The 15,176-nt window shown below is 31.8% G+C and overlaps 3 protein-coding genes across 3 annotated transcripts in view; 2 read left to right on the top strand and 1 right to left on the bottom strand.

Moving 5' to 3' along the window:
* LOC119833720 (aminoacylase-1-like) overlaps window positions 1-4,824 on the top strand; it is a 7,880-nt gene extending 3,056 nt beyond the window's left edge. The window contains exons 4-9 of the mRNA XM_038357869.1: window positions 131-277; window positions 690-760; window positions 3,512-3,628; window positions 3,940-4,035; window positions 4,153-4,286; window positions 4,585-4,824. Coding sequence (XP_038213797.1) covers window positions 131-277; window positions 690-760; window positions 3,512-3,628; window positions 3,940-4,035; window positions 4,153-4,286; window positions 4,585-4,789 — 770 coding nt within the window. The 3' untranslated portion in view covers window positions 4,790-4,824. The remainder of the gene's footprint in view (window positions 1-130; window positions 278-689; window positions 761-3,511; window positions 3,629-3,939; window positions 4,036-4,152; window positions 4,287-4,584) is intronic.
* The window catches only part of LOC119833719, a 39,407-nt gene extending 26,313 nt beyond the window's left edge, over window positions 1-13,094 (bottom strand). Inside the window, exon 1 of the mRNA XM_038357868.1 lies at window positions 12,843-13,094. Within this exon, the coding sequence (XP_038213796.1) occupies window positions 12,843-13,008 (166 nt within the window). The 5' untranslated portion in view covers window positions 13,009-13,094. The remainder of the gene's footprint in view (window positions 1-12,842) is intronic.
* LOC119833718 lies at window positions 5,205-8,345 on the top strand. Its single transcript, XM_038357862.1, has one exon. It carries the CDS (start codon window positions 5,497-5,499, stop codon window positions 7,243-7,245), a length of 1,749 nt encoding a protein of 582 aa, XP_038213790.1. The 5' UTR covers window positions 5,205-5,496; the 3' UTR covers window positions 7,246-8,345.
* Window positions 13,095-15,176: the final 2,082 nt, after the last annotated feature.

Below are 15,176 nucleotides of genomic sequence, written 5' to 3'. Positions count from 1 at the left end.
ATGTTCTCGATGTTTTTAAAATAGTAGCCCTGCACAGATAGGTAGCTTACCGTAAAGGCATGGTAATTTTGTTAAAAGTTATATCGATAAGCATTGTTGGATCCCTGCACACAGCTATTCTATATTTCAGACGAAGAAATTGGTGGGGCCAAAGGTATGGGCAAGTTTGTCGAATCGGAACATTATAAGAAATTGAATGTTGGTTTCGCTCTTGACGAGGGTATTGCAAGTCCCACTGATGACTATATTGTTTTCAATGCGGAAAGGTCTATTTGGCGTAAGTATTAGATAGCATTTATGGGTCTAGAAAAAATCCAAAGAATTAATATTTATGTACATCCAAATTGTGAAAAATCCTAATGCATCATGTAATGTAATGCATTAGTAATCTATTTTTATAACAATATGTAACACGGAAGAGTTATCTGCGTTCATTTCAGGAACTACTAGACCCATTTAAGAAATTCTTTCAACGTTGGATATTTTCGTGATTTTTGAGCGCAATAGAGCCATATGCGCGCGTACGTATTACGGGCGAAGCCCGGGCGGACTGCTAGTTTTTTATATAACAAACAATGTAATTTGACAAAAGATACAATGACAAAACAATTTCCACGAGCGTATATTCTATATCTTAAATGATCATTGCATTTTATATGCACAAGTTAAATGAACAGTATTTCTTACAGATGTTACGGTTATTTGCCCTGGGAAGTCGGGCCATGGCTCTTTGTTGCTCCCGGATAATTGTGGCGAGAAGGTGAAACTAATTCATTTGAAGCTATCTACTAATTCATTAAGCTGTTTAATTAATTTTGTCACTTGAAATCGTTTCCTTTTATTTTCGGAAAACCTAGTATCTAGATTTAAAAAAAAGGGGCACTCGAGTATGAATAATTTTAATTCCTTCTTTGGTTAAGGAAGCTTCAAGGTTTACTAATCACGATACTGAAGTAGATATTTTACTATGTACTATATTGTACAAGTCTTCGTCGATTCCGTTCAATTGGCTTATTTGCAAGGAAATTGGCTACCTTTGCCGATGCAGGGACGAATATTATTCATCATCTTTTATCCAATTCGCTCAATTCCCTGATCAGACTTAGTTCCACATTTAAGCTTTAAATTGACCAATTTCCTGAAATACAGCTCCTAGGATTGCTAGTCAGAGAGTTCAGACAAATTATATTTTGCTGAATTGACACCGCAAGGAAATTTCTCATGAATACATAATCTATACTATTATTCACAGGAGCAACAAAGTGCCTTAATTTCCACTAACCAACACTAAAATGGCTGAAAGGACAAATCGTTGCGAACAAATGACATTATTAAAAAGGTCTTACAACAAACGATAGATAATAAATAATTATGTTGGAAGTATATTAAGTTGTTAGCAATTTTAAAAAGTACTATACTGTAAATCTGTTCACAATTTTGGTACCTTCTCTAAGGACTTAAAACCGGTTAGAGCCATTCTCTTATTTTGTTCAAATTATTTGCTTAAGCCTACTGGTGTCCAGACTGTACCTACTCCTATGTATTTTATTTTCAAAAACCTCTTCTTATTATATTGCCCAATTTGCATAGCAATTATTAACATTGCTTAAATAATTTATACGTTGAGATAAGTTTAAAGGTATACAGATACGTTGTAACACCTGTAGTCCGCGTAAATATTCAAAACATTGGCGGAAAGCCAAATAACATGGAGTGCCCATTCAATGCGCGATTAACCTTGTTCCGTCAGATTATCCACGCTTGTACAGCTTTCCCTAATCACATTATCTATGCATTTCCATAGAGAAAAGTGCCTTCCGACTCGTTAGAATATTTAAGGTCACACTTTTTTTTTCATAAATACTTAGCGATGTAACTTTATGTTTCGTTTGCAGAACATTGAATTTTTTATTTCGTCAAAATGTGACATTGTTTTGCCTGCGTCTCTGGACTTGCGTATGTAAACTTAGAAACGCCCGGATCGCGTGGTCTACAAAAATTTTGTACTTCGTGGATATTCAAACCCGTTTAAACCCGTATAAAGAAAAATTAATCGTGTATAGAGCGCTTAATCAGTAGTTATTATGTACCTACCTCTGCTGGGACATGGGCATCCTATGAGGGTTACCATAATATCAATTGTTTTATAAATATAGAATTTGACTCGTTTATGTTTACCATTTTTAGATATTAGCGTGATCTACTTCTCCGCTGTTTCGTACTTAGGTACCTACTTTATTTATACGAAAATAAAAAGTGAAGTCCCGTGTCCCCTAGTGGGGTATGGGGCAGATGATGTACATCCGTTTCACTGATCGATTCTCTTAGGGACAAGTAGGTGATCAGCCTTCTGTGTCCTGCCAGACCGAGACATTTTTTTTTTGTGCGTCCCCACCGGGAATTGAACCCAGGACCCCTCGGTTCTACGCTCACGCGTTAACCACTGTACCAAGGAGGCGGTCCATACGAAAATAAGACGTTGTAAACGTTTCATTCCGATAAACGTATGAATTTCAATTACATTATTTTAAAAGTATATTTTTCCATTGTTGAGGTAACTTTCTTTAATAGTCAGTGATTGCGTGAACATAAAACATTCTAAATTATTACCTACAACCTCAATTTAGTTTTACAAGTACTTAATGAAATCATGCAATAACAGCCCATACCTAACTATAGCATTTTTTTATTTTCCAGTAGAAATACTTAACCATTATCCCGATAAAAATATTTTAAAAGTTACAGTTCATCACAACGATATATCGACCATAGATTAGGAACCTATTATAATTGGTTACGACTCTAAAGAAGTTTGGCTGATGTGAATGACGTTATTACATGTACAAATACAATGATTAAAGAAGCTCAATATTATTTTTATGGTGTTATAATATTTATGACATAAGATTTTCATTAAAATACACAATTGTATTGAAAGAGCAGAAATTGTAATCAAACCTAAATAAACACAGCTCGTGATGTGCTAAGTAACAGGCCATTAGATAAATCAGGGCTCGAAGGTATACTCAAATAAGTGTGTATTTTTAATAATTATTATATTAATGCATTTATTTAATATAAAGAAAGGAAATCGGTAGCCAAAGGTTCTTACGTAAGAGAACCTGAATGTTAAAGAAAATTTCAATTATATTGAACACGGAATTGTACGTCAGTTCCGTAAAAAAGCAACATATCAACGAATCGAAACTGAAAACGAAATGAGATTTGAAATGGAAATAGTATTCGCATTGTTTATCGAATCCACGACAATATAAACGGAGAGAAAAATTTATTTCACGATTTAACCGTCTCCATTGTTTTATCCCTTTTTAACCTCGACAGCCGTAATGAAGAACTCGTTTTGATAAGTTTTGTTGAATTGAGTTTTGTCGTTTTTGCTTTGTATTTCTATTGAACTTTTAAATCAAACTTTAAAAAAATGCAAAGGTTTTACTTTTTTAGTTAAAAAATGTTAAAGTTTTAATAATGCTTTAATTTCGTGTCGCAACAGATGCGTTACATTATCGATAAGTTTATGGACTTGCGACAGGAGTCAAAGAAGAAACTAGAAGATAATCCACAACTTACTATCGGCGATGTCACAACGGTAAATTTGACCATGCTTGAGGTAAGGAAAACAAGATAATCTTATATCCAACATTTCGGCATAATAATAAATGTTTAGGGTGGCTTCGTGCCTCTCCGTAACTTCTCTAAAAAGCTAAGGTCAGCCCCATGGAATTAAATAGGTACATATTATGTTTGATAATACCATTGAGCTCTAAATTAAATAATAAAAAAGAATTGTATTTGATAAGACCATTTCATTTTGTCTCAACGTATAACTCAAGTGAAAATCTGAATTCCGCTCATGTAGAAGTTATCCAGAACCCCCCCGGCCACCTGACAGTAGTTTCAATTTGATATTTATGATTTTAGGGCGGCATCCAGAATAATGTTGTTCCAGAAAAATTGTCAGCAAGTTTCGATATGCGCTTGGCGTTATCTGTCGACTTTAATGAATTTGAAAATATGGTAAGTGAAATACTAGGTATAAGTCAAGAATTCAATGGATTTAAATATCTGGATCCGCGGATATTATATTCGGTCAAGATATTGATTAGATATAAAACTTTTATATTTTTATTCAAGATTAAAAATTGGTGCAAGGAAGCTGGAGCTAACGTAACATATCAGTTTGAGCAGAAAGATGACTATGTCCCACCAACACCAGTAAATGACTCTAATCCTTACTGGGTAGCATTCAAGACTGCTATTGAAAAACTGTAAGTGTTTTTAGCTTAATACGTCAAATTTTAATCTCCTAAACTGTCCAGAAATTACTAGCATATATTTTATTTAGATGTTTCAATTAAACTGAATTTCTTGATACACTAAATTAAATTGTAAATCTAATGTTAATGTTTTATTTTATTTTATCCGACTATTATACGAATATATATATATATATATATATATATATAGAGTGTAATATGCAGCAAGCATTTACAACAATCGGGAAATTGAGCAATGTATTTGGATAGATGCATACTTTCCAACTTATTTAGTAAGTTTTATTTCCAGTAAAATCCCACTCCAACTTCGCACTTTCCCTGGTGGTACAGATTCTCGCTACGTACGTAAAGCCGGCGCACCAGCCCTTGGATTTTCACCGATTCGCCGGACCCCACCCGGTCTACACGAACACAATGAAAGTCTACAAGTCTCAGTATTTCTGGAGGGCATTCGAAGCTATGAGGAAATTGTGCCAGCTGTCGCAAATTCTTAAATATTATTTGTTTTAAATAAATGTATATAAAACATTTTTTTTTATTATCATTTTACAGTTTCACCTTAAAGTATTTTTTTGTCGCTCTAAATACTGCATTTCGTGCAAAGAAAATAAAATGACCTATATATATTATGATAGACCCGCTCAGTCCCAGTCTCCCCGTGACCACGCTCGCTGTAAAGTGTTCGAAACATCGGGTTAATAATATAATGAATAAATCGCGTTTAAAATCCGTTAAAAATTTTTAATTTCTAAATTAGCAATTATTTATTAAAATATTTATTCATTCGAAATCTATAAAGCAATAAATGATTACACATTAAATACAAACATTAATATTTTTAGTATGAACTTTAATAATTTTCTAGAAGCTTTACCATAAAAAGCAAAAGAAAATGCGTTTTTCCCTCTTCAGTGATTGTGAATAGTCCCTTGGAACGTCTAATGCTACAAAAATCAATACTTGAACGAGACCTGAACAAAGAAATGTCAGTGCGCTGTGCGGCTGTCAACCATGTGTCAGCCAGTTTAGTGCAGTTGTCAAGGTGTTTATTGATCTAAAATTTCAAATAATGTTAATTTTTACAGCGATTACAGCGTTTGTTTTAAGTGAAAATGAAATGTGCTCATATTAATTTACTTAAAGGATCTTGCAAGCCATAAGGTTCTATAAATACGAGTCTGTGTTAAAAAACAATTGCAAAATGTCTAATCTACTCAATTTGCCGGAAGAAATTCTTCTTCTAATTGTAAAACTATTAGATATGCCATCGGTCTTTAATCTCTATAATACTTGTAATAGGACAAGGAACGTAATCCGTATGAATAGAAGTGTGAAAAAATGTACTCTATCCCACAATACTATGGCTTCAGCTCATGTACTTAATTCTGTTTTCATAAGAGATATGTCAGCCACCATTCAAGAACTTAATTTGTCTGCTGTGGGAAATTTAAATAAAACAATATTACTGACAGCAGCAAAAAGATTTAAAAGTTTACAATCAATAGACTTGGGATACACAAATATAACAATTTGTGATTTTTTAGACATTCATCAGCATTGCCCAACAATCAAGGAAGTTACTATTAATTTTATATTTGAGAAAAAATATGTTAGTCTTCAGCTTTCTCAAAAGCTTTTAACACGTTGCCAGCGAACATTTAAAGACTTTAAGAGCATACATTTTATTGGATCTCAAAGTAATTTATTAAAGAATAAGATAGTACCCCTAATCTTGGGCAAAGCAGAAGATCTTCACTTACAATACACTATATTGAATGAAACCAAAATATCTTATATCACTGTTGAATGTGAAATGAGGACAATCTCTTTCAAAAAATTTTATTTATATTTTAGTCTGAACTCTTGGAAATATGCTTGTACAAATTTTTTGATTGGGTCTCCTTTGCTTCTGGAAGAAAATCTTAATGCTTGCGAATGCATATTTATCCTCAAACCTACACCACTAACAACTGAATATTTAGAAGTATATTGTTCCCCGCTTTTCACTGACTTTTTTTCCAAGAAATTTCATATTGATGCAAGAAGCCTAAGAGAATATAGACGCAGTACTGTTCATAATGCTATGTTCCTGTTTTGGAAGAGGGATAAAACAGTGTTTGATGATAAATTTTTCCAAGACTTACTAACATGTCTAAAAGCATATTTTCCATACTATTTTGAACCTACAAGTGAAGATCCTGCCCCATCAAACTATGATTGGTTTCAAACTACCTGTTTGGACCCTTCTGAAGATGAGCATCCATCTGGCAGTGTTGTAGAACCAACATTCAAGAGAGCCCGGGTTGGACAACCTAACTCATTACTCAATTTTGATACTGTTTTTAAAGATAAAGAAAAAATTGAACTAACACTTTGCTTCTATGGCCTAAAAATTAACCCTAGAACACTATCTCCATCATGTAACTTTTTATCAAAACTCACTTATTTGTATTTAAAAGGGAAAGTACATTATAGTGGAGAATTCTTTAATGTACTATTTAGATGCTGTGACAAACTGGAGACATTAAATTTTGAAGCTCCTATTGTAACATTTGTCAAGTCGATTGCAAGATCTCTGCCATTGAGTAAATCAATAAAAAATTTAAGGATAGTTGCGAAGGACATGGATTTCCAAACTATGATCTCATCATTCAGTCAATGCCAGAATTTAGAAAATGTGCATTTAGTAGATGTATCAGATAATTGCTTTGAGATAACTGATCCTCTCATTATGTTTCAGAAATGTGCATATCTGTACTGTTTTCACATATATGTTGAAATAAGTGATGCTAAAAGAACAAAACTAATGCAAATATTAAATAGGGCTAAACTAAGATCGGATAAACCGCACATTTCCGCTTTCATAATTAACTCGGCGCATTATAATTTTGAAAATATTCCTTATATTGAAGTGTTTAAAACGATTATAACTAAACCATTTCCAATGTAAATGTTATAGATATTCACTTTCTTTATTATATAAGTGACTTTTAGTGGATTTTTGATGTCTAAGATATAACTAAGGAATTTTTGAACATTTACAGAATGAAATGTGTGAAAACAAAAAAATTATGATATAGGTATATCAAAATTTATCCTGTACGTCAAAGTAAGTGGAAGAAAGTAGAATTTGATATTGAAGTTTACATGTAACCATAAAATGCTAAGAATCCACTCTTGGTATCTATACCATCATTTATAGGATTATGAAATATTTTAACATCTTATTCCCCTTATTTTAATATCTTGAATTTTAAAAATATGGTATTAAATTAATGGGTCATGTAAATAAGAATAATATACGGTAGTTATAGGATTTCAAACTTTGAAGTAAGTGTTAATAAATGTGCAATTCTTATAATAAAATTCTTCTCCAGTTCTCTTTTACAAATATATGTTACACAAAATATTTTAATTACTTTTATTTTTATGTAGTCCGTGGAACTAAGTTAATAAAATAGCAATTTCCAATGAATCTCAGAACCAAGCAAGTTGTAGTAAATCTTATAGATTAGTATATCTAAGTCAATGTAATAGATTAATGAATTAGATATTTGCTTGTGTTGTATTGGATTATATAGTGTCCAATATATAAATGTAATAGATTAAGTATCTATAAATGTGTAGAAAATACGATTGTAATACAGACAATAGACTCTTGTTGCATCATGCATGAATGTCAATTCCAGCTATGGGCAGGCGGTTTAAAATATTTATATTAGTAATATTGGGAACATTCTGAATTTAACGATCTCTTCGGATATTTCGATAGGCCTGCTATAACTTGTTAAAGAAGCGTCTCTATGTCTCGAGTAGAGATTAAGAACAAGAGCTCTTACCGAAACACAAAAGGGATTATCACTTAACAAGGAGTTAAAGCTGTAGTTTGATAATTTAAATCTATTTAATTTACAACCAAGTCTTGCAGCACATGAGTCTAGTCAAAACTAGTATAGTAAACATTTGATGTTGTGAATTTTTGTTTTTATCATTTTAAAAATGACTGTCAAAAATAGTTTAATGTCGGTGGAATAAAATACATATCAAATATTTTTTGTTTTTTATTGCGTGCCAAAACTTAAGCTGTTATAAAACAGCAATGTGGCGTTGCTAGGCTAAATGTGTTCGAGATTTTGAAACTGGATATTTTTTTTATATTCATAATTACAATTGTTTTGAATATTTTGCAAGCCATGATTTATAAAAATATTGATTTTTTACTGATTCCTTACAGCTGTTAAAAAAGAATTGTAAGAATATAAAAGATAATTCTTACTTAAAATTTTAATATCTATTATTTTTGTTGTCGTGTACCATCACAGGTAGATACCGTTTACATTTTTTTTTAATTTCAATCAGTACTAAGATTGATAACATCATTTTATAAAGTTTTTATTATATGTTTAAATAACCTAATCGTTTTATATGGCCCTTTATTGAGAAACAAATAATGTATATTATGTTATTTACGGCGCACATTTAATTAAAGAAGAAAAGCTCTTGAAAAAGAACTCAACCACATTTAAGCACTTGATTCTGAAGTAGGTTTTTCTACAAGCAGCCTCTTATAACTTTTTAAAAGCTTGTTAACTTTTAATCGTTTGGTTAGGTAACAGTCTGCCTTGAATATGTCGTTTGTGGGGGTGTGTCCCATATATAGGTTATTTTTAATCATAAGTTCCGATTTTTGTTTTAGAATCTCTGGCTGATGGGTATTTAAAAACAGAGAGGATTATTATTTATAAATCACTAGACTCATTAGACTTAAATCTATCTAAAATTAATTTTATATCAAATATATATTAATATTATTATTAATATTAAATCTATAAAGTAAAGATTTGGCTTAAATCTAGCGAGCTTCAATTAAGGAACTAACTGGCTTTGAGCTCAATCTCCAATTAGTAAGTTGATATTTTTTGGTCTGTTTTGTTACATATTCATCGAGGTGCATTTAACAATTATTAAGCTTTCACAAGAAAAGCGTTGCATATGTTAAAAAATAATGTGCTACGTTATTGGTAGAATTTGTGTGGCATATTTTCAATAACGTTGGATTATGGCTGGTGAATCAACTAAACGAAATAAATTTATCAAAATGTCGGGGCGAATATATATATATTTTTAGTAGGTAACGTGGAATTTGTTAGCCAACCACCAGCTGAGGTTCCGACCCAGTTAAACCCTCCGCTGCACATCACTTGTTACTCAAACAATGATACTTGTGAAATGTTAACCCCACTCTATCCATAGCGAGACGTATTTAGTTGTGAACCGACTGAGCTTCTAAACATAAGTAGAAATATTTAAACTTAAGAAACACTAGAATATAAATTATTTTTATCTAGATTGTTAAGAAACTCAGTAAGTATCACCATTTTTCTAAATATATGAATCATCTAAATATACAAACTACAGCGGCATGCTGTTACAGCGGCAACAGAAATACATTAGGTCTGAAAATTACTATCTAACTATTACGGTTTATTAGATACCTACAGCCTTGATACTGACAGACGGACATCGTAGGCTTAGTAATAAGATTCCGTTTTACTGCTTGGTTACGGCAACCAAAAAAACTATACATGAGTGCATAAAAAAGTTTCTTTGCCCAGGTCAACCGGGTTATAGACAAACCGAGTAAATTTACATTTTGAAAAAACACAAAGGAAACAAATAGCCATAATATCTCATTCTCTATACGCCTTCCACTACAACTATACCACACCTATTCTAATAAAATATGCTAATTGCGAACAGGTTCCAGTTCCGTTCTACACTCACAGTACCTTATACAATTCAGCACCGGAATATACCTTGATTAAATATACTTACCACCCAAGTTCGTTTTAACCTGTGAGAAATCTACTAGGAACGGTAATTCTAAACCTTAATTTATAAGTACCTACATTTATTTTTATTAGTTCTGCAATTAGTTATAACGTCCTTCTTGAAAGGTTTTTTCTTTCATTGTTCCCCCTTTAATTTATCACAGTGTTACGCGAAATATAGCGTGTAAATATGATAAAGCTTACAAAAAACTAACGCGGGTCGCGACCTTTGTAAATATGGAATTTAGAGTCGTGGTTAGAAGCGTAGGGAACTTTAATATTCTACCAACATTTGAAAGGGAAATGTACCTACTGTTATTGAAACCTGAATCTTATTATGTATCCAGTAAGTACCTAGAGTGCCGATTTAAGGAAGCATTTACATATACGTATGTTGTTATAATATGCACCTTATAGATACAAAATAGAGTCAAATCAGTTTTTCATTTGAATCACAGTTTTTATAATATAATATATCAGTATGAGTGTTTTTATGTCTTCACAATAAAATGATAAAGGTTTCACAGAGAAATATATGAAATACTCGCTGCACCCGGCAAACGCTGTTCTGCCTTACTCTGATCATTTAGAGGTATGAAAAATAGATGTTAGCCGATTCTCAAACATACCCGATATGCACACAAAATTTCATAAGATCTGTCAAGTCTCATCGTCGTGTCATCGTCAAGTCATGAATCGGTCAAGCCGTTTCGGAGGAGTATGGCAACGAAAATTGTGACACGAGAATTTTATATATAGGTATTAGAAGAAGATTACAAATTTATTTCAAAGAAGTCTGAAATGCTATAAGAAAAGAAATTATACTAATTACATTGATTACACATCCTAAATAAGAATATTGTAATGTATAAAATGTGATGATAGAAATAATTATTATGTTTTAGAGCAGTTTATCCTACGTAAGATGAATCTACGGTGATATAACCGTAACAAGAGATGCCCCCGCATTGCGGATCTTACTTTTGACTCTTGTATTATTACAGCGCAATTAAACGCCTTTGTTAGGCGTATTAAAATGATACTGGGTAAGTAAATAAGTGTTGTTGCTTTTGTTTGAATCCCGGTAGTCTGGTAACGGTATGCTACAATTAACGAATAATCGTACCAACACCACATTCTATTCTATAAAAATGTATAGAAATAAATGTATAGTTTTCAAAATCAAGTCCTCACTTACAACACTAACTACCCTTTAATTTTTAATTTTATACCTACAAGCGTATTGATTTTTCTTAAAACTTATTAACAGTTCTATAAATTTTCACGGATTGAAGCGTTTTGAGGTCTAGTATTGTAAAATTACTTTATTTATCATTAAAATATTCTAGCCCGATTTCCCGCTCAGTTCCAAACCCTATCAAATTCGCTATTCGAGATAAATGTTATATATATGAATTATACTATAATGAAATTTTAATAATATAAATAAAATCCCCAATGCATGGCCAATTTTATTCAAATAATTTACAATCTTCTTTCTGAAAAGCGTGTAGTCTATATTTATTGTTGTTTTAAAAGATTATTCTTTTAAAATAAAAAGGTTTTAATGACGTTCACATATTTTTAAAATATCTAGTACTTAGTAATCTAATATCTATTATCATGGAACCTTTATCGAACTTGTCTGTGATGGCATCTTTTCGAATATTCTGAGACAATTGGGAATTACATTCACATAGGCTTATGGCTCACGTCTAAAATTATTTACATGGTTAGTGATTGATTTTTCATTATTGCTAACGATGTAGATATATTGGATGCTATGATAGCAAAATGTGGGCATAATCTAGTTATGATGTGTTCATTTGTTCTTGTACAGCGTTGACACAACATAATATTAAACCAACGACATATGCGCGGCAACTGCTTGCTAATTCTGGAACAACACGTGATCCTCCAAGATTTTTACTCGTATAATTTTATAGCTAAATATTATGAACTTTTATCTATGCCATTGAGTTTTGAAATCTGCATTTTTGTTGTAATTAAGTGTTTAAATGAAATATACATTTCACAGTATCACTAATCTACACTAATATTATAAAGAGAACAAATAGAACGACAATTTCCAATTACGTAAAGAAGGTTTTAGTAATTATGTAATTGCAAATTACTTAATTAAAATTACTTAATGTTATATTGAAGCAAAATTATATAAAAGATAAAGCATGTCTAATTTATGATATTAATTTTTGTACAAGTATACCCACTACTCGAAGTACGGATATGCAATATAAATATTAAATTGCGGTAAATTAACCGACGCCCCTTTGAGTTAGTTTCTGCTGAAAACCGTTTAATATCTTTTAAATATTTAAAAGCGTTTTCAAGCTTAATTAGAGCGTAATTAATTATTAAGTGCCGCTTTGAAATGGAATTTTACGTATTTTTGTACTAATAAACAATTTTAAAAATATTTTCGCGCATGTTTGGTAAAATGATGTTAATGATAACGTGCTCAATATTTCAAACATTTTCTAATTCTAATTGTTAGTTACAGCCAATATTAATTATTTTGTTTTCATATAATTATTTTTTTCATCTGATTCTGAAACCAACGTTTTAATATGATTATTTTTTTCATCTGATTTTATTTCCTTTACCGGCATTCTGTATGAAACATAAATTAAGATTAATCAAATTTTCTGTCAAAGTTTTCCCGCCAAAAAGTTTATGGGACTAACTTAAAACCTACCTGGTGGAGACTTTTCGGGCGTCGGAGGTTCTTCGTGATGGGTTCTTAGTAGCTGTAATGCGAATTCAGTTCCAACTTCTTCCGATCTCGGGCACGGCACATACGCGTACTGTTTCTTGGTAGGCGCCGGGATAGGCGCGACGCGGTGTTTTCCGCGGTCTGCCATGCGGCGTCTGACGCTGCTTCAATGTCGCAACTCGAGCCGCGCTATCGATAAAGCTGGATCGTGTGCAACTCACAACCGATAATCACATTACAACACTAGTCAACAAAGTTGTTTATAGCTCGTTTTAAGGATTGCGTTACGTGATCTAATTAGGGTTAAGTTAAACTTCAAGAAATTTACTGAAGTATAGCGGTTATAAAACTTTTGTAGATTTGGGGCGATCGGTTCCAGGTACTTTTGATTTGATTATGCGTTAACTCGACAAAGGATTTCAGTGTAATTGTAATATGTATAACTTACAATTGAATTTCGTTGAATGATTATGCTTTGTAGCTCTTTTTAAAATGGATATGAATGGATTCAGTAATTTAGATTTATAGTATATATGTTCGTAATATTTGATTTATAAATAATCTGAAAAAGGTGTACATGATAAGAATTATTTAGGCTGTCATTCATTACTAGTCAACAGTGGGTCGCAGACATTAAATGAAAGAATGAATCTGAAAATAATACGGCTCATCACAGTTGCGATTTGTTTTATGAACAGTGGTTTCTACTAATTAACTGAGGAAAGTTACTATTTCAATTGAAAATAATAAGAATATCTATTTATGCCAATAAACGGAATTTAAATAAGCTCTAAAGTTGTGTATACACCGCCTTACCGCGAAATGAAATGAGAACTTTTTGATGGTTGGCTGATGATTATCATGACAGACACTGGCAATTAAGAAGAGGTTGGTACATCACTAGTGTGGCCGTGTGTCTGTGCGCGCGCAAGGAACGGCTCCGCACTACAACGGTCGATAGCACGCGAAAAGCGAGATTGCACTTGGATGCTGGCTGCTGCACTCAGACAATGAAAAAAGTTTATATAAAAGCCTTTTTTTAAATTTACCGACCAAACATTGACAAACAAAAATATTGTCCAAATCTGTAATATATGAGTATATTAAAAATCGCAACACAAAGCCTTCAAAAACTTTAGAAACGCAATCATTGACATGTACATTACCGGTACACATAACTATCTCTTCAAACAAACTTTATATTATTTACTCTCAGTTTTATTAGCAAACACTAAAAGTCAATTTTTAATCTTGACCTTTGAATTCCTTTATTTAACTGTTAGATCTTAGTCCATGAAATATTCATTGCAACCTTGAACAAAGTCTTATAAACAAAAGCCATTTGATGAGAAATAACTGCCTCAAGAAAGCGGTCTTTCTAAACTTTCTTTCTCTGCAAAGCGCTTAAAAATAAACAGCAAACATGAAAAAGATATCATGAAATATTCTTTTTGCGTAAGAACTAAGAGTAGCAAGTATAAACGTGTGTATTCAATGCATATTGTTAAATTCTGCGATATAATGTATCACATTTTATGGATCAAAGTTCCGCTAAACATTTACAAGGTATTTTATTTATATTAAATATCCTAAATATTATTATATAGATTATCCTAAACCAAAAGCATGCATTATTCTTAATAGGTACTATTATAAAATAACAATTGTATTTAAATAATACGTCCATTGCCAAAAATCATTTTAATTGGAAAGCTTTTATGAACTCTACATTTTAAAACAACAATGAAGGGTAACGCTTCTGAGAATTTTTTATTTATTATTGTAGTTGCCTTTGTTAGTTAGTTGCGCTAGCATTGTATTATTATTTATATCCAACTAGTTCTTAATGGATTGTTATACAGCATTGAAAAATTTATGGATCAAATTCAGTAACAGTTTTGAGGCACAATTTTTTTGAACGTTAAAAGTTAAACAATATCTGTAAGACTAAAACTCTCGCACGAATACGCAAACCACCAAGGTTCACCCGCTTCTATATTTCTTAGGGTTTATGTTAAAAAAAATTACAACCACGCCTATATTCGTAAATATATATTATTTAGTTGAGTATACTAAGTATAACAGAGTTTTTAGAAAATTCAAGTTTCACTAGATCAGTCGGTTTCCATTAGATCAGGCGGTTTTAAACCAAAAGAAAATTAGTAGTGGGTACGTAGTCCACACCATAGTTACATAAAGCATTGCATGTATATTTATGCATTTTATTTGTGTAACAGTTTAAAGATTTTCTAAATAAACATAAATGACCATGGTAAAACACCCCTAAATAAACAAGTAGTTGGGACTAAATGGTGT

This window comes from Zerene cesonia, chromosome 18 (genome assembly GCF_012273895.1).
Source record: "Zerene cesonia ecotype Mississippi chromosome 18, Zerene_cesonia_1.1, whole genome shotgun sequence".
Taxonomy (NCBI): Eukaryota; Metazoa; Arthropoda; class Insecta; order Lepidoptera; family Pieridae; genus Zerene; species Zerene cesonia.
The sequence above is the reverse complement of the archived record's forward strand: the minus strand, read 5'-3'. Positions and strand labels throughout refer to the sequence as shown.